Here is a 25,756-nt window from a genome sequence, read left to right as displayed (position 1 = left end):
AAACGGAACGGCTCAGTCACAGTAAATCAGCTTTGAATTTTATTATCCACATAAAAAATATAGTTCTCCCCTTGCAGCAACTAGCTGATGAGGAAACATGAATTTATGATTGTGCTCTTCACTGCCAGGCCTGAGAGACTAGCCCCCAGCACCCTGTCATTCATCTGCCTGCCTGTTAGGTACAGATAACTCCTGTCTTATTTACACTGCGTTTTAATTACCCAGGATTAGAGCCACTTTCAACACGGCCCCTCTGTCATTGGCCAAGTGGCACACCGCAGTGGAACAGGGCTGTGATGTTTTCCACGCTGTGGAGTAAAGCTGCTTTGCAGTATTTTGAATAACAGTCAGACAGTGACCAAGCAATGCGTTTCTTAACCCTTTACCATCTGTTCGGTATTTCTTTAAAAAATGGCCTCTGATCTTCTCATTTCATCTCCACAGATCCTTTCAAACCCTTTATCATTTTCTCAAACCGCCACGAGATCCGCCGCATCGATCTGAATAAAGGGGAGTTCAGCGTGTTGGTGCCCGGCCTGAGGAACACCATCGCTCTGGACTTCCATCTCAGCCAGAGCGCCCTCTATTGGACAGATGTGGTGGAGGACAAAATCTATCGTGGGAAGCTTTCTGAGAATGGAGGTGAGCGTTTTTGACACAGTGAGTATGCTTACAAGACTTCTCAGGATTAAATCATATATATCATATTTGTACAGATGAATGATGCATCTCTACTTCCTCCCACCATACAAAAATAAAGCCAAAGCATCCAAATCTTGCAGTGGTGACGTAATTGACATAAACACTCGCCCAACCTAATCGAGGGTCAGATTACCATTGGCAAATATTTGGCTCTGGTTCACTTCTATTTACTGCAAGGAAAGGGCAAATAAAACATTTGCTTCTGGTGGCAAAACATTACAATGCAACTTTGGTAAACTTGCACCCTCAACCAATAGCAATAGCAATAACACGTGTGTGTGGTTGACCCTGTGTGGTGCCATACCTAACCAGCCAATACTGTATGATGTATTTGAATCGATGATGTAGAATTTTCATCACATTTGATTAAACAAGCACCATTGGATAAAGTTAAGATAGACGTTAGGACTATTGAATATTTTCAGCTGTGTCAAGAACAAGGTACTGTATTGAGATTTACTGTGTTCAAGAGACTTTTATAAGTCATAGCATTTTAATCCCTAAATATGGTATTGCACACTGGGGAAATATGTTGCAGTACTGTTGAGGTTAACCATTTGTACTTATTGACGTTTCAGTGATATCTAAGATGTGACTAATATGCTTGTTACACTGCTTAGCAGGCAACAATATCCAGTAAAAACCTGTAAGATTTCAGCATGCAAAGCTGCACTGCTGGCTGCTGTTACTGTGGCTTCTTGTGAGCAGAAAATCCAATGTGATTTCATAAAGGCAAGACCAGTCATCCATGACCAGTGTGCGTGGCAAACAATGGCCTATCATCACTGCAGCAGTAATAATGAGAAAATCATGTGTACAAATTCACAAGTCTTGCCTCATTTCTGTTTTTGTCTGTGCATGTGGTTGTTGTGTGCCACGTTTACTCAGCCAACAGGCTACATACAGTGAGTGTGTGTGTTTTCATTGCTCCAGACAGGATAATGACTCGTCTCCAATAATTAGACATGTCCCTCTGATTAGGGACCCAGTGGAAAATGAAAGGGAAAGAAAGAGGCCGGAAAATGTATCTCTTCAGCCCTGCAAGACACCACATATTTAGCTTTTTTCTTTAAGGCCAACTCTATAATTGTACTATCACACCCCCAGCTGCTGAGCCACCACTGTATTTACTTATGTTTTCTATTCATCATACTGGCGTGTTTTCTCCCGAACATAGCATCTAACATTTTTGATTAAAGGAATTATAGTTTGTGATGCAATGTTGGCGCTGAATCCAAATAGCTTGATTACATTTACATAATTTGTAAATACTGAAGCGAAGCGGATCAGTGCTTCGGGTTACAGTGCAATCTGAAATGTTGCCATCAGCAAATCCCAGCGTTCAAAGCATTTATCCGTATATTGAAATACTGTGTGAGTTCATTAAGAAACTTAAGCGCCCCGGAGGAATGTTTATTTTATTGAGTGGTAAGATGGAATATGATTAGATGAAATTTCGGCAGCAGTTTTAAACAAAGACTGGTGATACAACAACATCCTGCTCATACCTCCTCTTCCATTGTGTTTGAAAGTTAGATAGATAGAACAAAGGTCATGACATTTGTTGAAATTGAAGTTTAAATTTGCATTATAGTCCACATTAGAGAGAGAAATTGTGTGATGACATATTATCTATAAGTCAGGTGATATGTTTTAACAGACATACTGTGCAAGATTTTGACCATTTTATCCTGTCCTTTTTCTTTGTCCTTTGTAGCTTTAACAAGCTTCGATGTGGTAATCCAGTATGGGCTGGCAACCCCTGAGGGTTTGGCAGTGGACTGGATCGCAGGAAACATTTACTGGGTGGAAAGCAATCTGGATCAGATAGAGGTGGCCAAGTTGGACGGCACCATGAGGACGACACTGCTGGCTGGGGAGGTGGAGCACCCTCGAGCTATCGCCCTGGATCCCCGGGATGGGTAGGCTTACCGTACCTCCCGCTGACATCAAACAAAGCACATTTACAACTAAGTGTAAATGTTTTAGTAGTTGGTAAATGAACCAGTTGTACCTAATGTTTTAATAACTGCATGTCCACTTTGTGGCATGACCTCGCAGGATCCTCTTCTGGACAGACTGGGATGCCAGCTTGCCCAGGATTGAGGCAGCATCCATGAGTGGAGAAGGCAGGAAAACCATCCATAAGGAAACTGGCAATGGCGGCTGGCCAAATGGACTCACAGTTGATTATCTGGAGCGCCGCATTCTCTGGATTGATGCCAGGTCAGAGAAGACAGGGCACAGACATGAACACAGTCACACAAACACCTTTATTTGACACACAAAGAGGATCCTTCAGTCATATCCAGAAATTAATTTTAAAAAATTGTGCTTTTGTATGTGCAGGTCGGATGCTATTTATTCAGCCAAGTATGATGGTTCTGGGCTGATCGAGGTTCTGAGGGGACACGAGTATCTGTCACATCCCTTCGCCGTCACTATGTACGGTGGAGAGGTTTACTGGACGGACTGGAGGACCAACACGCTGGCTAAGGCAAACAAGTGGACAGGAAGCAACGTCACTGTGGTCCAGAGAACCAACACGCAACCTTTTGACCTTCAGGTCTACCATCCATCCAGACAGCCGCAAGGTGTGACACACACACACATGAACATTCACACATACCATCGAAGTGTGATACTTCACTCCCAAATGATCATATGTATATCCATTACTCACCTTGTGGTACGCTGAATTTGTAAAAGAAAACAAAAACCTTTATTCTCACATGCCTCCATGGTAAATGAAGAATCCAAAACTGTATAAAATGATGAATATGGAGCCACATTTTAAACAGCAAAACTTTATCAACACCTCCATTTACAAACTCAAATTACCTTGCGTATTATAATCCAAGACTTTACTGACTGATAAACAGTCAGACACACAAACGAGTAGCATGCTATGCTGTTTAGGCAGAAGTATTTTGATTTAACAATAAGGTTTAAGAAAAAATGCATGTTTAGGAAGTGCTGAGCGTACGACCTCATAAATTAGACATGTGCGAGTTGTTTGAGAGTTTGTGAACAGATGCATTGCCGTTTTGATATGCAGTAGTTTTGCTGTTGTTAAACGCAGACCCCTTCAACTTCAGTACATTAGGAATTTTCTCCATTTTTGGATTCTTTGTTCACCATGGAAGCATGCGAGAATAATATATTGATAATATAATATATTAATATAATATTGATTAAAAATTCAAGGTAACTTGGGGTGAGTGTGAGAATACACAAATTATCATTTTGGGTGTAAATTATTCCCTTAAGGCTCAGCAAACCTTTTCAATAGCAGCTAGTTTGTTCCTTTACAATTAGTAATATTCATTACGTAAAGTGGCAGCTCAATAATGTGCATTCTGATTCATGAGATTTTTCAGTATACATTCTGAATACCTTTTCAATGCTCACTTCTTCTCTAGCTCCAAACCCATGTGCGGCTAAAGATGGCAAGGAGCCCTGCTCCCATCTTTGTCTCATCAACTACAATCAGACGTTCTCGTGTGCCTGCCCTCACCTCATGAAGCTGGGCGCCGACAAGCGCACTTGCTACGGTAAGCATGAACACTACACGCACATAAATGCTTTTACTGTAGAAAACAGTAAGTCTTTGATTCCCCTTTCAGCAAGCAGACAATTTTCCCATCTGCTTGTCTTGGCAAAATTGTTGTTGAATGCCACAGTGTAATCCCTGTCCTTGCAAAATTTTTATTTTTCGTGTGTGTGTGTGTGTGTGTGTGTGTGTGTGTGTGTGTGTGTGTGTGAGAGTGAGAGAGAGAGAGAGAGAGAGAGAGAGAGAGAGAGAGGATTAAATAATCTAGACTTTTTCCACTTTGAGTTGCTATTGCTGTGACAGCTTTGGAGCGCACTGGAGTGTCTGCCCATGAAAAGTGAGAGCGGGCCTGTTTATTCACTGTGTGAGTTTAGTATTCAGGGCAGCACTTTCTATTATCTTCAGGGGTAATGGGATGGAGAGCCCTATTCTGTCTGATGCAGGCATCAGCCACAACCCTCCTCATCCACCACCTAGTCTGGCCTGGCCGATACAGCCTGACACCGTCATTACTCTCCCCTCTCTCTTTCCGTCTCCTCCTGTCTATCATTGAAGCTTCTCACAGTTAAATGATGATAGGACTGTTGAGACCAATGCAATTGTAACGTCTCGACACTGATTGAATTCACTCTCCCTGTCATGGCTGTGCTATTGAGTTAGCCTGCCAGACACAATCATTTGAGTCAAAGATGCAATTGGATTAACTGTTTGTTCAAGTGGCAGGAATAATGCGCAGATGCACCCATCCTGCAAATACTTATTCTCTACAGCTCTAGCATTAGCGTTCACTCATGCATTTGACTTTTAACTTGAAGCTGCATTTAACTCCTGATTACACCCATTGAATGCTGAAGGTTTGGGTTATTACTAAAGGTTGCGTGTCAACATGTGTCCCCACCCTGCAGAGTCTCGTCAGTTCCTGCTGTATGCTCGCCAGATTGAGATCAGGGGAGTGGATATAGACAACCCCTACTACAACTACATCATCTCCTTCACTGTGCCTGACATCGACAACGTGACTGTGGTGGACTATGATGCTCTGGAGCACCGTATCTACTGGTCAGACGTCCGAACCCAGACCATCAAGAGAGCTTTCATCAATGGCACTGGAGTTGAGACTGTGGTCTCTGCTGGTACGGAGGAGTCAACACAATAGAATACACACCAGACTCGAGGCTTTTTTTGATTTGTTTTGTTTTTATAGATTTTTTTTAAAGAGGCAGATTGGTTTACATGTCTTTCACTTGAATATTATCTACATATGCTTTTGAAGATTGGATTTCTTGCTCCAGGTAAACAAATCATTGCAGTTTGCAATAACCAATCTCCTCTTGTTTTGAGGTGACTACAGAATATGAATCCGATAAAAGAAAGTGAGAGGAAAAAAACAATAATAATAGAATAAAAGCAACTTAAAACAATGCAGGGCTATTTAAAATAAAAACTTGTTTTTTTTCCAAAAGAAGCCCTGATGAATTTAGACTTTTTAATTTTCATCAAACTGAATGGATTAAATTTTGATAGTGAAATGAATCATTTCCCTATGCAGTAGTGATGTACAGGTCTGTTTTTTTTAAAACCCAACCCAACCAGACCTGCTATGAGAGCCAACCTGTATACATGTGCATCAATCAATGACCCAAACCTTAGCCAAAAGATCCTGGTAATAACCTGCTTGGTGTTTGCTATATTTTCTGTCATTTCCAGTAAATATCACAGTTCAAAACATGTGTTTTCTGTTTTAAACAGTAAAAAATGAAAAAAAGACAGCAAGCACTCACTTATATTTTAAGTGGTTACATCTTAAGCCTGTGATCTGGAGCGCACAGCTGATAACCTTTGTGGTTTGTTTACATGAGTGCACAGCTGATCAGTACAGTAGTTTGTTTAAATGGGTACATTGGCCTATTTAACAGAGTCAGTGTGGACAGAGAGACCGTTGCTTGCTGCAAGGACATGGTGTTAGGCCTACATAGTTGCAGAGGGAAATACTTTTACCGGGCATTATGACAATGGAGATATAAATATATCAGCCCTTAACAGATTTTCCTTATCAAAAGCCAAATCAGAAAACCAGAGCGCAGCAGCTGATGAGAGAGTTGCTTGTGGTGTGAGGAAGAGAGACAGGAGATGCAAGAAGGAGGTGTAAACTGGATTATTGCATAATGTTGCTGTAAATGATAACAACTAACTCAGAATGTTGCTTTGTCATTTTATGACCTGCCCCACCCGAAAGCAGATATTCCCTTACAAGCTCACCTGAACCTGTGGGTCAACCCGCACATCACTTCTACCCAATTATAGAAAGGCGTGTGCTAATGCTGAGAAAACATGGACTTAAGGGAAAAAAAATCATGGAGCTGAGGGAACATAGGGCTCACCTTCAGTAATCAATTCAGTTGACAAAATGAAGCTGTAGGTTAGAGGGGAGAAGTCTGCTGTGTCTGAGAAGTTTAATTAATGGCTGACTAATGGCTCTGCGCGCATGTTGTTTGTTTTTCTACAGATCTGCCCAACGCTCACGGCCTGGCAGTGGACTGGGTGTCCAGGAACCTGTTCTGGACCAGTTATGATGCCAATAAGAAACAGATCAATGTTGCCAGACTGGACGGCTCCTTCAAAAATGCTGTCATCCAGGGCCTGGACAAACCACACTGTCTAGTGCTACATCCAATACTGGGGTTGGTCATCTACACACACACACACACACACACACACACACACACACACACACACACACACACACACCCACACTAAAGCTATGAAAATAATGCTTTCAGAATTTGTTCTCAGACACCCTCCTGATTGCACCTTTAACCTACAACACATACACACAAAAGAGCACACACACCATCATAAACACTCATTGTCTGGCTGTCAGGCTCCCCTCTGTTTGCAGTCGGCGATGACAGGCGGAGTAGTTGGTGGCTGACCTCTGACTGTTTCTTCGCTCAGGAAGTGGTTCCAATTTTTCTTCCCTCGTGTCATCTTTCTCCTCCGTCGCTCTCTTTCTCCATCGTGCTCCACTTCTATTTTTGAAAGATAGCTTCTCTGTGCTCAGATAGACTATCTATGAATTATTTACCGCCAGTGTCTCTGTCGCTTTCTGTCGCCTATTTCTGCTCTAGTGTTTATGTTACATCCTGTCCCTTCCTGCCTTGTTTAGTAAAAGTCCATTTTTCCCTCCCGTCTTACCCCTTGAAACTTCATCCCCCCCTCAGCTCCCCAAAGAGAACCTGGCCTCAACCCCTTTCTCCTTCCAGAGCAGAGACAGACCATCTGTATTTATATACTCAGTTGTGTCCTGCAGGAATATGTGTGCTTTTAAGTATTTGAGGTGGATGAAGAGAGGATATTTTCTTAAGAAATGTCTCTGCCTCCTTGTATTTTTTTGTGTGTACTCCTTCCCCTCTTTCAAAGACTCAGCCTACTTAAGTGGAGGAATGTTTCCGATCTGAGCATTGTTGGCATGGGGGGGAAATGAGAAGCAGATGCTGGATCCATATGCTGGGGCTGTCTCCTCTTCCTGGCACACAAACACACTGCCCAGAATTCGTCCAGGAGTGGGTGGGGGCAAAAGGATTCAGGGAGGGACAATCTCACATGTGTGTACAAAAACATGACATTGGGGGCGTTTAAATGCTGCAGAAACTTCATTTAAAGTTAACAAACAAATGAAGGGTGCGGTGGATGTGGTGGGATTTCACAGGAAGTGGGTGATGGGGGCAGAGAATAGATACCCTTTAAACATAGATTACACACAGTGTAAACACAGGGACACACAGTCAGAGTGTGTGTGGGCGTTCTATGAGGATTCTGATCAGTTTGAGGAGCAAGGAGGTGAAGGGATGAGGACAGCTTAAATTTAAATCCATATATTGCATTAAAAAAAACAAAAAAAACCCAAAACAAAACAACAAATAAGCATAATAAAATAACATGCCAAGAAAGGTTATTTATTTATTTATTTATTTTTTTTACATTTTAAGCAGATCATCTAGCCTTTTTACTGGAGCCAAAAAAATCCTGTTTTGTGTTACAATAAACATTTGAGCAAAATTGTTCCTGGTACAAAGTCATTTATGTAGGTAAACCTTTTTTTGTGCTAAAATCAGTCATAAATTTTAATTTCAAGGGGCATTCACTCAGTCTTAAACAGTCTTAAATATCACTTGCATTAAGTTGTAGGAACCTTGAAGCAAATCTAAAGGCAGCTACCCAACAATCAATCAACAAAAACTAATCATAAAAACTATTAGAAGAGTCTTAACAAACATCACATGAAAAAGCTTTAAAATCTTCAAGTGAAAGATTGTAGCAGGAGAGTTGTTTGCAGTTCAGTTTCAATCGAATCCAGTCCTGCCAAGATCAGTGTGCACCTATGGGATATCTAAGGTTATGAAATCATCGGAATGTGTGCTGGAGTGACTATGAGAGAAGACATGTGAGGTGAACTGGCTTCAGTGTGACAGGAAGTTCAGGACGTCAGATTGATTCCTTCAAATCATTCATTGAACCTTTTTGTCAATGAGGAAGCTGATGTGATATTGCAGCACACTGAGCGGTGAGGTTTGCACTGCGAGGCTTGTGAGTGTTATTGGGCCTGTTGGCTAAGTTTAGTCAAGATGAATGATGTGGTGAAAATAAATCGCAGCTCTCTCCCTGCCTGCCTCTCTCAGGAAACTCTACTGGACAGATGGGGACAACATCAGTATCGCCAACACAGACGGCAGCAACCGCAGTGTCCTCTTCACCGGCCAGAAGGGCCCTGTTGGTGAGTGACCGCATGAAAGACGGCGCACCCTAGTGACAGGGCATGTCGTTACACATCAGCGCTCTCTTTTGTTTTCCAGGTCTGTCCATTGACTTTGACACTGAGCAGCTGTACTGGATCAGCTCAGGAAACAGCACCATAAGCCGCTGTAAACTGGACGGCTCTGGACTGGAGGTGCTCGAGGGGGTGAAGGGCAAGCTGACCAAGGCTACTGCTCTGGCCATCATGGGTAAGTTTCCAGAAAGTGTTAATTTTAGCCACATTAATTTTCTGTTAATTATTTTCTCAATTAAGTTTTATCTATACATTGTCAGAAAAGGGTGAAAAATGTTGATCAGTCCCACAATGACTTCCCCAAATGTCTTTGTTTGTCCACAGCCCAAACATATTCATTTAGCTTTCATAGAGGAGTCAAGAAACCAGAAAATATTCACATTTAAGAAGCTGGAATCAGAAAATTTTGACTTTTTTCCCCCCAAAATGACTCAAATTGACTAACTGAATATGAGTATGTGAGTATGCAAGTGAATATGTGTCTGAGTACCCAGGTTAAAGTAGTATGGCCTTTAAATTTTACTTGCAGTCTAATTTGCACGGCATTTTATAAAGCCAACGTCCTATTTTATATTTAATGATTTTACTGTGTTGTTTATATTGTTTCCATTTAATGATTTGTTCTGTAATGTCTAGTTTGATGCAACAATTCCCCCTATGATAATTACTTGGGGATTAATTCGACAGTTAATTGATCAATCATTGCAGCTGCCCCTGCAATGTATGCAGTGTGAACTCAGCCGTGACATATGATAACTTGACCAAATTGCTTTGGGTTTCCAGTATTTGGTCTGAGAGTGCTGAGCATCCTGTTGTCTTGTATCCTGTAGGAGACAAGTTGTGGTGGGCTGACCAAGGAACTGACCAGATAGGAACCTGTGACAAGAAGGACGGCGGCAACTGGAAAGTCCTGAGGAACAGCACGTCCCCCATGATGCACATGAAAATCTACAATGAAACTGTGCAGAAAGGTGCAGGGCTAGCAGCCACATGGCAACTTTTTCTGTACCTGTGCAACATTTCTTTGGTTAAATTAGTTAGCAAAAAATAAAAATTAAAATTAAAGGAAGTCAAGTCTGTCCTTGTCCCATTGAAGGCCTGTTTTGCTTCCTGCATGTAGCCTGTTTATCTATGCCAAAGCACATCTGTTTATGCCTCTGTAACCCCTCTTTGATTTGTTTTGTGTATTTGTTCTCGTGACTTTGCGTTCCCAGGCACCAATCTCTGCAGTAATAACAACGGTGACTGTTCCCAGCTGTGTCTCCCCACCTCCCCTACCACCAGGGCCTGCATGTGCACTGCAGGATACAGCCTGCGCACAGGGCAACAGTCTTGTGAGGGTACGACACATTCATACACATAACTTTTTCTTGACTTAGCCATATTTGAATTCAAGAATTGATGTAATGTTTGATGCAACTCACAAGATGCCATTGTGCTCGTTTGCTTTAGGTGTCGGCTCTTTCCTGCTGTACTCTGTGCATGAAGGTATACGCGGTATTCCTTTGGACCCATCAGATAAATCTGATGCCCTGGTACCGGTGTCAGGCACATCCCTGGCTGTGGGCATAGATTTCCATGCTGGTAGGACTTTTTTTTATGATATGTTTTTTTTCTTTCTCCTCAAATGCTGGATAGGGAAGAATTACCTCAGCATGAATGATTTTTTTGTCTTTTAGCTGAAATAACAGCTTATTTCACCACTACAGTTAGTATTTGTTACTGTATAAGGGTAAATGAAAGTTCCAACTCTAACATGTTTTATTTGTTTTCGCAGACAATGACACTATCTACTGGGTGGACATGGGCCTGAGCACCATCAGCAGGGCCAAGAGAGACCAGACGTGGAGAGAGGATGTGGTCACTAACGGCATCGGCAGGGTGGAGGGCATCGCTGTGGACTGGATAGCAGGTAACTTTGTCTTTTGCTGTCAACGTCTTCATCATCCTCGCTGGTCTGTTTTCATGTAGTAGTGCCATGATGTTATGTTTTGTGATACTGTATCGATTCTCAGACACACCATAGACTTTTAGTTATTTGCAGCTTTCTGTTTTCTTTATTTGTTCACTTAACCCTTTGAAGAGAGAGACAAAGATTTTCTTATGTGTTCAGATACCTTTCCCATTTAAACATTTTAACCCAAGGCAAATTGGTTTGATTTATTCTTTGACAACATGGGGAAAAAAGACAATGAACAACTTGGCAAAATATGTCCTGCAAATTGCATAATTTAGTAGATTTAGAAAATTATTTTATAAAAGCTAGGGACAAATGTCAAGAAAACTATATTTACTTTTAAAATAAATACATATTAAAATTATGTGACAGAATTGTAATTCATTTTAAGCATTTTTTTAAGGTAATTTCCTTTTTTTTTTTTTTTTTACTTTTCTTTCTTTTTACATTCTTTTTTGACTTTTTAATAATTTCTTCTTGCTTAGCCCTCTTCCAATGTTTTTGAAAGAAATGAAGCTCAGTTTTCAAAGGATTCATGAATTATACAAGCACTTTAATTTTTATTTTTTCGACAGATATAGGCAAATATTAATTCTGTTGCTCAGATCTCACAAAAAGTAGTGTTGTGGTGTTGAATGTTACAGGGGACTGTTACACTCATGCAGACCCATGACATGTTTTTTATGCATCTGGGGCTGTTTTCTTTATATGCTGACAGTTTTCCTAAAATCAGATTTTTAAAAAAATCTGCAATACATTGAATAGTAACCTCTGTATATGTCAGATTCTTGCCAGTACCCAGCCCTACCATGTAGTCGAAAGGGAGATGAATTTGAAGCAATGAGTTGAAACTGTTGTACTAACTGAGAAAACAAGAAAGAGATACACTAAAGACAGACACAGGGGAGAAAAAACAAAGAGGCATGAAGTGTGAAAAAAAAATATTTCTTAGGTCAATGAAGCATTTTTAAAGTGTCAGAAAAGACACCAGATTTGTCCAGGGATCATTGTTTTTCCTCCATCCTCTACAGGAAACATCTATTGGACGGACCAAGGCTTTGATGTGATCGAGGTGGCCAGACTGAACGGCTCTTTCCGCTACGTAGTGATCTCCCAGGGCCTGGATAAGCCCCGCGCCATCACTGTCCACCCTGAGAAAGGGTAAGAGGAAACAACACTCCAGTTATTACTGTAGCTGGCTTCAGCTTCTGCTTCTGTAATCTCTCTCATTATTGATTAGTGAGGAAGTTATCTCTGTGTTTCACTGTGTTTGTGTGTGTGTTTGTGTGTGTATGTGTGTAGGTATCTGTTCTGGACAGAGTGGGGCCAGTACCCCCGTATTGAGCGATCTCGTCTGGATGGCTCTCAGAGGGCTGTCCTGGTCAATGCCAGTATCAGCTGGCCCAACGGTATCTCCATTGATTACGAGGTGCAGTATAGCGAACCATTTTTACATTTCACTATGTTACAATGCAGACTGCGATCTCTGCATTATAAAAACGAAACCATTCCTGTCTGCATGCGTGTAGGAGAATCTGCTGTACTGGTGCGATGCCAGGACAGACAAAATTGAGCGCATCAATCTGGAAACTGGAGAGAACAGGGAAGTGGTGCTGGCCAACAACAACATGGACATGTTCTCTGTGTCTGTGTTTGAGAGCTACATCTACTGGAGTGACAGGTCAGAATTATACATATATCCTCCTCGTTTCTCACTTATTTATGCATGATATTCAGTCTTAATATTTGACTCATCTGCAAGCTTAATTTTTGTTTAATTTCTGTTTAATTTCTGAACCAGAACACATGCTAATGGTTCCATAAAGAGAGGCAGCAAGGACAATGCCACAGACTCTGTGTCTCTGAGGACTGGTATTGGGGTACAGCTCAAAGACATCAAGGTTTTCAACAGGGCCAGGCAGCAAGGTAAGCATACTGTTACATACATTTCATACTGTGAAATGTGTGTTTAACATACAAAAGATGAGGAATATTCAGATAATTTGTATTGTTATGGAATTAATTGTTTATTACGTACTGTTCATGTTAGACCCTTTGAAACCTGGATTGACGCCATTTTTTTTGTGTTTCTTTCATATGCTTTTCACAAGTGTTTAAACATTTATAAGCTCTGATCAAATTGAAATCGAAAACACGGTGGAAAAGGCAGTGAGCACCATAGCAAGAAATGTCTCACAAATTGATAGATTATTTTTACAAATGCTAGGGAAAACTGTCTTTTGCAGTATATATTTAGATTTATCATACTAGATTTAAAAGTATTTTGCAGGATTGTTATAGATTTTTAATTTTTACTTTCCTGTTTTTGTTGTTGGGGTTTTTGCTATTTTTTGGGGTAATTTTCTCATAGCTTTTCTTATTTATTTATTTTACTAATTTCTTGCTAATATTGGGGTAAGTTCTTTTTAAGTTGTTTATTGCTATCTTCTCATGTTTTTGAAAGAAATCAAGCCAATTTGCTCAGGTTCAAAGGGTTAAAAAAAATGTAGATAATGTTTGTTGATGGATTTTATGTCTATGTACAGGAACAAACGTGTGCAAAGACAAAAATGGGGGGTGCCAGCAGCTTTGTCTTTTCCGTGGCAACGGACAGCGGACATGTGCTTGTGCCCATGGCATGCTGGCTGAAGATGGTTGCAGCTGCCGCGACTACGATGGCTACCTGCTCTACTCGGAGCGCACCATACTAAAGAGCGTCCACCTGTCCGATGAAAACAACCTAAATGCACCCATCAAACCCTTTGAGGACCCTGAACACATGAAAAACGTTATCGCGCTTACTTTCGATTACAGAGGAGGTGGAGGAAAGGGAGCTAACCGTATCTTCTTCAGTGATATCCACTTTGGCAACATCCAGCAGATCAGTGATGATGGATCTGACCGCAAGACTGTGGTAGAGAGTGAGTATTCCCACTTATAAATAAGGACCTGTTATGGTCATTTTCAGGCTCATATTTGAGTTATTGTCTCTGCTAGACCATGTTTACATGCTTTAATATTTTAAAAAGAAACACTTTATTTTCCTTATTATTGTCTATGCTGGAACACCTGTATTTACCCTCTGTCTGAAACACTTAATTGTAGTGCCTGTCTCTTTAAGCCCCTGTCCCAAAAAAGCCCAGTCTGCTCTGATTGGTCAGCACTTCTGGGTCTCCTGTATCTTGGCATCTCTGCAGTGTCACAGCAGTTGTGGCAATGACTGTAACTGAATATAGCAGCATTTTCTTTTGTGAAAAATCACCAAAATCTTCACAACCAGACATGTAGCATTGGGAATATGACTCAAAATGAGGAGGAAATTAATAACATTGGCAGCCACAATTACATGTTTCCGTCCCCTTAGCATGTAGCCACGTGAGGTAGCATACTTGCAGCTGGATAGTGACTGTGTAAAATGGCACTTTTTACCATTAAAAGTGCCAGTAAAAGCCCCTGCCCATCTTATTTCCCAGTATATTTTTACAGTGTATTTCCCCTCTCAAAACTGATATTAGGCTTGTCACTTTTCCAGAGTAATCTCTAGTTACTCCAGTTTTTTGGCGAATAACAAATAACTTAAATAATTAACATCAGACCCCCCCAAGTGAGAAATCAAGTGAGAAAAGAGCTGGAGTTACCTAAAACAGATCTAAACACAACCAGGAAAACCATCTTATTCTGAAGTTGTAGCCAAACTAGAAACAAAAGGAAATACTTTTTTTTAATGTTTGCTTTGAGAAAAGAGTGTATACCAACATAAGCACGTCTACAGGAAGACTCTTATTCTCCTTATCTCAGCACAACACACACAGGTGCACAGTTAATGTTTTACCAAAGTGCCTCTGCTTTCAACTGTTTTACAAGGAATGCATGATTTAGGATTGTTTGTCCCACTATCTCTGTGGAGCGGCACCTCCCAGGGCTACCAGTGTGATCTTCTTGAACAATATCCAGACTACTGGTAAATGTTGTAAAGAGGCAAAGACTGTTGCCTACTGTTGTGACTGCTGTTGTTTTGTCTTGTTAAGTAGATTTTCCCCATGAGAGTAATGATTGTGTCCATTTTTTCAGTCTTTCAGCAAAGCAACTAAGCTTGTAATTGTTTTACTGGCATTCCCAGTAGTCAGGATTGCTCAGTGTTTGTGTGTCAGGTGTTTAGTTATATCAAACTAGTTGCTGATATTAACGCTGTCAGGCAGCAGCCATAGCAACAGCAACTGTAGCTCTTTGTCCTCCCTTCTTGAACAGCCTCAGTAGGTCTTGTCTGAACTTTTGGGACATCAGTACATAGAGGATGGGGTTCATAATTGTAGAGGAAGTCGCCATGAGGCGTGCAAACACGCTGAAGGCGCCATAACGTGGTGAGGCGCCAGTGGCTCCTGATATGTTATCCGCCAATAAGGCCAGCGTCAGGCCATAGGATGGCAACCAGCACAGGGTGAACGCTAGCACCAGCATGGCCGACGTCTGCGTCACTCTGCTCTGGTAGCGCTCTACTTGGGGGACCCTGCTGGCGTGCTGCCTCCCCCACAGGAACATGTAGATGCTGCTGTATGCCACTGCAATGGTAACCAATGGAAGCAAGAAGGCAATAAGGAAGTGAAGCAATCCATAGATGAGCTGGTCGCGGTGGGACAGGAAAGCAAAGCAAGACAGGCCATCAGTGGCTTGGCGCGGGGTTCCCACAAAACGAAAAACAAGCTGTGGAGCAGCCAGGCAGCAGGCTGGGACCCAGATGAGTGAAACAGCTATACACACCCGGCGAGGAGAGAGAAGGCCGAACGCTCTTGTAGGCTTCACCACAGTCAGATACCGAGACACAGCCAGCATGGCCAGCGTGAAGGCGCTGGCTGAGGCACAAGCTGATCCCAAAAAGCCAACCAGGCGACACATGAAGTCCCCAAACGGCCAGTGCTGCATGGCTATGGCGACAGTGTGGAAGGGAATCATGGCAAGCAAAAGCAGGTCTGCGGTGCTCAGAGCCAGCAGGAGGACGTCAGTTCCTGTGCCTGTCACGGAGCTTTGAAGTGATTGTCCAACACGTCCTGCCCCACCTCTCCGCCTCCCACACAGGATCACCATCACCATGATTTGCCCTCCGACCCCCAGAACCAGAATCAGTATGTCTAATATCGGAACCAGGACCTGCTCCACATTGCGGACACCAGTGTCACCAGTGCTGTTCCCCAGCAGATCCTCTGAACCTGTCGAGTTCCTCACCAGCATCCTGTCTTCAGTTATGGACGTTTCTTCTAGTCATACTGCCACTGTTGGCTCTTGGTCGGGTCAAAAAGCTCAAGCCGGTCGTAAAACTACTGATAATACATGCAGGAATAATTACTCATGAGTCAGTAGAGGATTACTTATAAATAGCAGCATACTGATTTCCAATAACTTCCTTAAAGGCTGACGGTAAAACTGAACATGAAACAGCACATACACACATACATTGAAGTGCCTGCTATCACTGTGAAACTTAAAACTTAAAAAGCACAAAGTGTGAATCAAGCCACTCCAGTCCTCGCAATCAGCTCCACTTCTGATTGGCTGGGGCCAGTAAAGTGAGTGAATAAAATCAGACCCTCCACTGAAGTCAAGAAAGTCCTGATTTCTCAGCTGCTGAGGTTTTCATCCTTCCGCCTGGACTCTTATGCAGCGCGTCCAACTGTTGAGAGCTGAACACTGTAGATTGTGTGGTTTCCTGTCACCTCCGAGCCGGCGGCAACTCCACATGACATCTCAATCAGGCCTGTGCTCAGCAATCCACAATCAGCTTCACTCCTGCCCCCATGGAACAGATCTCCTGAGAAACACGCGACGTAACGAGAGGCGAATAGCTCGACAGTGGGAGAGGATGAAGCAGACTAAACTGCAGGTGAACTCTGGACTGATTATCATAGAGCAGGCGAGAGATGGGCCGGCCTGCTCTCTGTGGGAGGGCCTAATGGGACCAAATACAGTTTTTTTCCCAGGGTCCATTGTCTCTGTTCATTTTCTGAAAGGTTCTGTACATTTTCTAGCAGTATTGTCCCTGCGCACGCATGTTCAGAGCACACACAGATATGGTTCATACACAGACAGAGACGGAGTGAAATGGTGTTTGCCTTCAGAAATCAGGGTAATTATTGACTGCCGGCCTGATAGTAAACGCTGAACTGCTATCACACCTTACGCAGATAACTGCAGTAAAGCACTATCAGTGTCAGTATAACCAGCTGAGCTCAAGAGCTTTAAATTCGACTCATCTGTATCATTGTAAACAGCAAGTGCAAATGTACAGGAACCCAGATAGGCTTAGGTCAACAGTGTGAAGATAAACAGAGCTGAAAAGCTAGAATCTGAAGAGAGCAGGCGAGATTTACAATTCATTAACAGCACTGAAGAAAGAGGAAATTGGGGCAAATGGATTCCGTGTTGTTGCTCCTCATCGATTTTTTAGGTCATTGATTTATGAGAAGCAGAGGGGAGTTGTTTTTGCATTGCATGCCTTCGCTCGGCCCGCCAGTTGCTCTGCTTCATTCACAGTCTCCGAGCATTCAGCCAGACAAATGTTGATCCATGTCTGCCGCCGCGTTGCACCGGAGATCTTGAGGTAGAGTGTTAAGTGTCCCACCTGGTGGTGAACCTCACTGATCCTCCGGCCTTAGCTGATGGAGTGAGATCATCCCCACTCCTGGAAAAGGCCGCTGTGATCATTAGACCCTCACTGTTCCATTGCAGAAACAAGAAGGCGACTATTACCAATTGTTTGGCAATAGAGTGATCTGATGTGTGTTTTCAAATTCACTCCTCCACATGTGTACAGCAGAGCGGAGCAGCTGTTCTCTATCTGCCGCTACGGAACTTTGTGTTCCTCCATCTTGGCTGACTCCTGCCTGTCCTCTGGCCTCTGTGCAGGCGAGGAGCTCATAACCTCTTACTCATTTCAAGTCTTTGGAGCAGAAAAATTGGCTTTTTATTTTTTTACTTCTCAACTGTTGATGAGGTAGTGCAATGGAAAGTAATACGCTAGGCAGCAACTGTTATTGTGACCTTTTTAGTGAGCTATTTGCTGGATAAAAGCCTCGAATCACACTGTGTTCTTGGTCATTAATACCAAGCTGTCATGTCCACAGCCCTGACTCTGTGCTGCCCCACAGCAGTCTGCCAACACTGAGCTGCTGCCAGACTCTCCACATTTGGCCTTTTAACATAGCCCTGGGATTGACGTGCTTCTTTTTCTTACCTTCTTTTCTCTTCTGCCCTCTCTCTCTTTGTGGTTCATTTTTTCTTCTCTAAAAGAGCCTACAAAAATTATGTAGATGGCACGCAAATACACATTTCACTAGGCGATTATGGACCTGCAAAACGTCTATGTCACTGTATTGAGCAAATCAGTGATTGGATGCATCAAACTTTTCTCCAACTGAACACAGATAAGGCTGACGTCATTGTCTTTGGGCCACAGAATGAAAGACAGAATGTCAGCTCTCACGCTGAATCCCTCTATCTCATAACTCTTATTGTACTTATTCTAATCTGGACTCAGATTTGAATTTTCACAGCAAATCAAACAAAAATCAGTAACTTCATCCTTACTACCATTTTAAAAACATTGCTGGAGTCAGAGGAATAATGTCAAATAAGACCTTGAAAGGCTCACCCACGCCTTTATTTCCAGTAAATTAGATCATTGTAACAGGATGTTCGTAAGGCTTTCAAAACAAGCTGTTCAACAACTTCCTGGTCCTGACAAAAACAAGGAAACATGACCACATTACTCCGGTTCTATAATCCTTACACTATCCATCTCAGAGAATTCATTGTAAAATATCCTTTAGAACATCCAGGGCTGGCCTACTGACCGTCCCGAGAGGTAGAACAAAACACAGTGAAGCAGCGTTTTGTTGTCATGCAGCACAAACCTGGAGTAACCTGGAGTAACCTCCAAGATTACCCAACCTCGGAGTCCGACCACTTTTAAGTCAAAGCCAAAAACATTCCTCCTTTATGCTGACTTCTCCACACAGTAATGACCGCAAACTTATTCTTAAACTTGATTTTAAATCATTTTAAATAATCATTTATGTGTACATGTATGTGCACATGTTGTCTCCACTTTTTCTATTTGGTGATTTTTATTTAAAAAAATGTAAATCATTTAGTAATTAATTTTTCCTTTTATATCTTTGCACTTTACTTTTAAATTGTAAATCTGTATCATTTACTGTGTCTTACTGATATTAATTATGTTAATATTTTATTGCTCTGTAAAGCACTTTGAATTGCCCTGTTGTATGATATGTGCTATATGTGCTACACAAAACTGTCTTGCCTTTTTCCTTTTCACCTGTTTTTTGTATTCATCTCACCTCGCTCTCTTTATTCCTTTATTCTTTCTCAGATGTCGGCTCAGTGGAGGGCTTGGCGTACCACAGGGGCTGGGATATGCTGTACTGGACCAGCTACACTACCTCAACAATCACCCGCCATACTGTGGATCAGAGCCGCTGGGGGGCCGTCGACAGGCACACTGTGGTCTCCATGTCGGGAGATGACCACCCCAGAGCCTTTGTCCTTGACGAGTGTCAGAGGTTAGAACAAATAAATCCATTTGTACACCCACCCAGTATTCCTAAATTAGGTCAAAGAATTTACATGCACATTACTGATTTTTATTCTCTCCTGCAGCCTTATGTTTTGGACCAACTGGAACGAGCAGTCTCCCAGTATCATGCGTGCCACACTGTCTGGCTCCAACGTCCTTGTGATCATTGGCAATGACATCCGAACCCCTAACGGCCTGGCCATAGACCACCGTGCTGAAAAGCTTTATTTCTCTGACGCCACGCTAGACAAGATAGAGCGCTGCGAGTACGACGGCACTCGGCGCCACGTAAGTGGCACACACACACACACACTTGAATGCAGACACACTGATTGTCTTATGGGGTTGTGTAATAAAAGCTCAGTTTGTTTATTCTTTCAAGTTTGTTGCAAGGCTGGAATTTCCTGAATGTGTGAGGCCATGACTGTGGCTGTGCTTCCCCCTGCAGGTGGTGTTGAAGAATGAGCCGGTCCACCCATTCGGCCTGGCCGTGTACGGTGACTACATCTTCTGGACTGACTGGGTGAGGAGGGCCGTGCTCCGGGCTGACAAGTACACAGGAGGAGACATGAAGGTGCTGCGTGCCGACATACCTCAGCAGCCAATGGGTATCATCGCTGTGGCCAACGACACCAACAGCTGTGAGTTTTTACACACAGTTAGAGATCCAGCTGTTTGTGTGTGTATGTCATTACGGTTCTGAATAGTATAATGACACTGCACTGAAACTAACTGCCTTGATAAAGTAAAGTAATTATAACTATAAATCTTAATTTATGTGAACTTCATGTCTAATTGTAAAGTTTACTCAAAACTTAGCTGTAATTACTTATTTTTGTGAAGTTGTTGCAACTTTAAAATAACAAGTGTAATTACCTTGTTCATTTTAAGTGTTAGCAACTTTAGTAAACCAGGTCAGCCTGACTTAGAACATAATACAGTACACTGGGTGATATGTAAAAATATTCTTTGGAAATTGTTGGAATTCTTTATAAAGAACACCCCTAAAGATGTATCATTTCATTTATAAGGGGTCCTCAATGAAAATTATACTATATAAGCATAATTAGACAAAGCATTTAACAATAAACAAATTACAATAACATTAATAAGCAATACCAATTATGACATAAGATCAAAAAAACAAAAATATTATAAATATAAAATAAGACATACAAAGTCAGGAGATCATATTCCAAACAGAGCATGAAGTGGATCATTCAACAATGTCACAGATAGAATTAATTAACAAAGTTATAAACATAATTAAACCTAATTATAGTTACTTTGTATGGATTTATATTATGATTTTGTAAAATTAGATGGAAAAAATCAATTGAGAAATTAGTAAATACAGAATACAATGCAGAGACAATCCAGTAAATGATATGCCTGCCAACTTTCTTTATCAGAGTTCTGCAAATATAAAAATCCATCATAACAATGTTTACCAAGTAAAAGGTTATTTGAAATGCATATTGCATGCATATAGGCATAAATCATTGATGTCCTCTCATATTACACTAATATGCACCTAAACCAACTAAATGTTTGACAGTTATGATTTATGATGAGCGACCAGTTTCTAGGTAGAACTTGAGATAACATCTTAAATTTCATTACAGCACAGATTATAGTTCTTTGGTGATGATAACACCAGGATGGTAAGGCCAATACAAATCAAGCTAATTAAAGGGGATGTATTATGCTCATCGTTAGATTCAAACTCGAAATTTGGGTATCTACTAGAACATGTTTACATGCTTCAGTGTTGAAAAAACACATCATTTTCTGTATTTCCGGTGCTTCTAAACACAATCAGACATGTTCCAGCAGGAATACGATCCAAAATTAGGCGGGAATTAACATCATCAGCAATCAACATTATATGTTTCTCTGACTTAAGCATGTAGTTTCATGTAGCAGTGTAAGCTACATAATACTTGCAGTAGCCTGCATGGACCAGATGACCATATAAAGAAATCTGTCTCAGTCTTAAATCAGCTTGTAGATAAGGTAGAAAAAAACAAACAAACAGGAAAGAGAGTATTCTAAACGCTATTAAGCACAAGGATTACGTTTACATATGTCTACCTCATTATTTAATGGAATGTTTTACATTAACATCAGATGTTATAACATTACACATATGACAGAAAATAAAGAAATGTATAAAAGGTCCCCTTTAACTGAAAAGTTTTAATAGGTTTTTTTTTTTTTGTTTTTCAGGAAGTGTTGTACTGAATCAAACACATGCACTAAGATGCTTTTCTGCCTCAACAGAGCATTTAATTAGGTGATAGAAGTAATCTAGGTGTGACAATGGAGCAGATGAGTTACAGACATTTTTGGAATGTGCCCACCTGACATTCACAACCCCATCACCAGCTCTGTATCACCACAGATGCGAACACACACAAGCGCCTGCCGAATTGCTGTCCTTTGTTTAATGCAAACTTCTCCACCTCCTTCTCCAATTCATCGTGTTTTTCATCGCCGATTGTCTGTGTGCGTCTAAATCAGTGCAACCCCGTGTTTTTGTACTGCAGCGTATCGTCAGCCATCTTCTCTCTCAAGTTGCCTAATTCAGTAAACCTTCTCGCGCTCCAATACCCACCACGACCATATAAGCCGAGTGCCTGTGGTAATAGCTGCAAATCCCATTTAGATTGAGTCACATTGAATTATGCATTCAGCGGAGGCAGAGCCATTGCCACATTCATGCAGGCGTATCTGTTTACTGATGTGGAGGCACATGTGGGGTGGGGGGATGTTTGAGTGTCAGGGGGGTGGATGTTGAAATTTAGTGTGTGTGTGTTAATATATGCAGATTTGTGGCTAACTTTCCTCTTCTCTGCAGGTGAGTTCTCTATGTGCCGTGTGAACAATGGAGGATGTCAGGACCTGTGTCTGCTGACCTCTGAGGGAAGAGTCAACTGCAGTTGCCGTGGTGACAGGAAGCTTTTGGAAGACAATACTTGCATAGGTAATACAATACCCCTTTTCTACCAAAATTAGCACACACACAAGATGCTTTTTTTCCCACTGTATTATGCTGGAAAAAGGGCAGAAATTTGCCAGTCCACCTGGGTGGTGAATTTGTGACTGAATCCAAACACCCTGACTTCACCAAATCTCAGACTTTACGAGCATGTTCACAGGAAGTTTGCAAGTGCTGATGGCTGACCAAACCCACAATTAATCCAGGTTTAGTTACCCACAAGTTACTGCTACAACTTATAACTTTCAATATATAATAGAAGAAAAGTAAAAGAAAAGTTTGGTTTTAGATGCCAGACAGGTGATACCATACAAAGATAAAAAAAAGAGATGTGATGAGCACTTACGTTTTTTCATGTTGAATGCCTTGGGGGATGGCAACTCTTCCTAAGTGCATTTTTCTGTCTTTGTCTCCCAGCCCTCAACACTACATGTAACAACATTGATGAGTTTGAGTGTGGAAATGGAGACTGTGTTAACTACACACTGACTTGTGATGGCATGGCCCACTGCAAGGACAAGTCTGATGAGAAGCAGTCCTACTGTGGTGAGTGGAACCTTTCTCCCTTTCTCCCAGTCAAAAAAAAAAGTTCCTGTCGTTGACATTTGTAATTTGAGTCTGTATGGCTTCCTGTCTGGTTCTCAGCCAACCGTGTGTGCAAGAAGGGATACAGGCGGTGCGTGAACGGACGCTGTGTGGGGCATAGCTCCTGGTGCAACGGGCAGGATGACTGCGGAGACAATTCTGATGAAGTCTTCTGTAACGGTGAGTCAAGTCTTCTGATTAAAACAAGTTCTTTGCACCTGCAGACACATGACACTTTCAAATGATATTCTACCTAAACGCTGTGTCTTGTTTTGTCAGCCACACTGTGCACAGCCGATCAGTTCCAGTGCAGAGATGGGGGCTGCATCTCCAACTCCAGCAAGTGTAACCAGAAAGTGGACTGCGAGGATGCCAGCGATGAGATGAACTGCAGTAAGTATAGTCGCTTTTCACAAGTATTTAACCTTTGAAACTTTAGCAAAAATAGGAAAAAAGGCAAGGAGCAAATGGTTAGAAATGTTTCACAAATTGCAAGAAATGAGTTGATTTAGAACTACTTTAGAACTTTAGAACATAATTTTTAAAAAAAAAATTTTTTATGCTTTTTTTGTGGCTCATTGCCTTCTCCCTGTGTTTAGCCAATTTGGTCAGGTAAGGGTTAACTGATCTGATTCACAACAACTAAATGTTATGGAAAAAACTTTCTTCTAAGCTATGGTATAAAGTAGGGTTTCTCTTTTCTTTTTTTTTTTAAGCTGCCACGGACTGTTCCAGTTATTTCCATCTGGGAGTGAAAGGAGTGACGTTTCAGAAGTGCGAGTTCACCACACTCTGCTTTGCCCCTTCATGGCAGTGTGATGGAGCTAATGACTGTGGAGACTTCTCAGACGAAAGAAATTGCCCAGGTGTTTTATACATATATTTTCTCACATCTAAAAGTACATACAGCATTTATTCATATTTTCTATTTCTTTCATCATGGTGGCTTAACTTCTTAATGTTTTCTTTTTCTCTGACTTCTCCGTCACTCTGCTAGGGAGTGGGAAAACAACGTGTCCAACACCCTTCTTTGCCTGTCCTAGTGGACGCTGTGTCCCTATGAGCTGGACTTGTGATAAGGAGAATGACTGTGAGAATGGCGCAGACGAGGCTCACTGTGGTAAGTTTAGATACTAGATCCCAAACACGCCGAATTGCAAGCGACTGTCACTTTGTTTTGATGCTTGTATTTTGCACCTCATACATTCTTTCTGGACTTCTAGATAAATTCTGCTCAGCCTCTCAGTTTGAGTGTGGGAACCACCGCTGCATTCCTAATCGCTGGGTGTGTGACGGAGCCGATGACTGCGGTGACAGCAGCGATGAGGACAGCAAGTGCAGTGAGTGTTGGGAGCCAACTTTAAGAGAAATACAAGAACCATGAGAGTGACCATACCTAGCATCAAAGATATTATGACAGCAGTAGATTCATTAATATGCATTACATTCTTGAATTTGGAGCAATCCTCTCATTTGTTCATATTGTGATACTCTTTGAAATAGATCTTTAATTCAGCTGGTGACTGGTAGACAATACTTAGGTGCACTATCGACTAAAACATTGTCATGAATCCAAAAGAATTTCTTTCTACAGTAATTGTTCTGTAAATTCAACAAAGAAACTTTTTTTCCTTCTTTTATTTGGAAACTACTGCATCAACTGAGACAAAATGAGTCAAAAACAAAAGACTTAAAAATTCTTTCAAATTTGAAGTTTTAAGGTTCCTAAGGACAACAGTTTCAGTTGTTACAGGTTTCTGTATTCACAGCTTTACTCTCCTCCTTGTCTGCCCAAATTATGCTTGCAAGGCAGCTGGATCACTAGAATCACAAAATCACACATGAATCAAGCCCTGATTTGCTACATGAAAGTAGCAGACAACCTTTGTTTTGACAAAATTCAAGTCATGTCCTTCATAGATTGATGAAGAAAGGGAACAAATTTGTGGAGAAAAAAATGTACCAGAAGGCAACAGTGTTGAAACAAAGCCTATGCTTTTGGTGCATACCATCATATAGCCAAACCCTACTCTGAAATAAAAAAAATATTATTATCTGATTGTTTTCAGAGTTTGTGTATATTCATAAACTCTCAGAGCAAAGAAAAGCATCTACAATCATCTTCAATAACGTCTTTCTATCACAGAGACCAAAACCTGCAGTCCCGAGGCGTTCCAGTGTCCTGGATCACATATGTGTATCCCTCAGCGTTGGAAATGTGACGGCGACAAAGACTGTCCTGACGGGGCTGACGAGAGCGTCAAAGCTGGCTGTGGTGAGCATAAGCTAGGGTTGGATTTTGTCAAAATTATATATCCTGCAGGGGTATATTTACTTTAAAAACTCACTACATTTTTCTATATCTAAGTGTTCAACAACACATGCCGCAGCAACGAGTTCATGTGCCAGAACCGACAGTGCATCCCCAAGCACTTTGTGTGTGACCATGACAACGACTGCAGCGACGGCTCAGATGAGTCCCTGGAGTGTGGTGAGTGGAGCCATGACCTCTTATTCCCAAAGGGGCAATTTTAAAAAGCTCC

The 25,756-nt window shown here is 41.6% G+C and overlaps 2 protein-coding genes across 2 annotated transcripts in view; one reads left to right on the top strand and one right to left on the bottom strand.

The window, feature by feature from the left end:
- Nucleotides 1–25,756, top strand: part of LOC121953052 (low-density lipoprotein receptor-related protein 1-like) — a 125,843-nt gene that overhangs the window by 78,237 nt on the left and 21,850 nt on the right. Inside the window, exons 24-53 of the mRNA XM_042499984.1 lie at nt 445–642; nt 2,420–2,624; nt 2,764–2,928; nt 3,052–3,296; nt 4,125–4,256; nt 5,161–5,388; nt 6,762–6,936; nt 8,935–9,029; nt 9,109–9,258; nt 9,914–10,054; nt 10,298–10,423; nt 10,536–10,667; nt 10,861–10,995; nt 12,072–12,201; nt 12,343–12,469; nt 12,570–12,721; nt 12,842–12,966; nt 13,587–13,961; nt 19,424–19,613; nt 19,711–19,915; nt 20,076–20,268; nt 22,488–22,613; nt 23,046–23,174; nt 23,274–23,393; nt 23,493–23,606; nt 23,930–24,079; nt 24,211–24,333; nt 24,437–24,553; nt 25,360–25,488; nt 25,582–25,704. Coding sequence (XP_042355918.1) covers nt 445–642; nt 2,420–2,624; nt 2,764–2,928; nt 3,052–3,296; nt 4,125–4,256; nt 5,161–5,388; nt 6,762–6,936; nt 8,935–9,029; nt 9,109–9,258; nt 9,914–10,054; nt 10,298–10,423; nt 10,536–10,667; nt 10,861–10,995; nt 12,072–12,201; nt 12,343–12,469; nt 12,570–12,721; nt 12,842–12,966; nt 13,587–13,961; nt 19,424–19,613; nt 19,711–19,915; nt 20,076–20,268; nt 22,488–22,613; nt 23,046–23,174; nt 23,274–23,393; nt 23,493–23,606; nt 23,930–24,079; nt 24,211–24,333; nt 24,437–24,553; nt 25,360–25,488; nt 25,582–25,704 — 4,755 coding nt within the window. The remainder of the gene's footprint in view (nt 1–444; nt 643–2,419; nt 2,625–2,763; nt 2,929–3,051; nt 3,297–4,124; nt 4,257–5,160; nt 5,389–6,761; nt 6,937–8,934; nt 9,030–9,108; nt 9,259–9,913; nt 10,055–10,297; nt 10,424–10,535; nt 10,668–10,860; nt 10,996–12,071; nt 12,202–12,342; nt 12,470–12,569; nt 12,722–12,841; nt 12,967–13,586; nt 13,962–19,423; nt 19,614–19,710; nt 19,916–20,075; nt 20,269–22,487; nt 22,614–23,045; nt 23,175–23,273; nt 23,394–23,492; nt 23,607–23,929; nt 24,080–24,210; nt 24,334–24,436; nt 24,554–25,359; nt 25,489–25,581; nt 25,705–25,756) is intronic.
- Nucleotides 14,936–16,510, bottom strand: LOC121953062 (delta-type opioid receptor-like). The gene has a single exon (XM_042499996.1). It carries the CDS (start codon nt 16,264–16,266, stop codon nt 15,232–15,234), a length of 1,035 nt encoding a protein of 344 aa, XP_042355930.1. The 5' UTR covers nt 16,267–16,510; the 3' UTR covers nt 14,936–15,231.

The sequence above is a fragment of the Plectropomus leopardus genome, chromosome 2, assembly GCF_008729295.1.
Source record: "Plectropomus leopardus isolate mb chromosome 2, YSFRI_Pleo_2.0, whole genome shotgun sequence".
In the NCBI taxonomy this organism is placed as follows: Eukaryota; Metazoa; Chordata; class Actinopteri; order Perciformes; family Serranidae; genus Plectropomus; species Plectropomus leopardus.
This window is presented reverse-complemented; position numbering and strand designations above follow the sequence as displayed.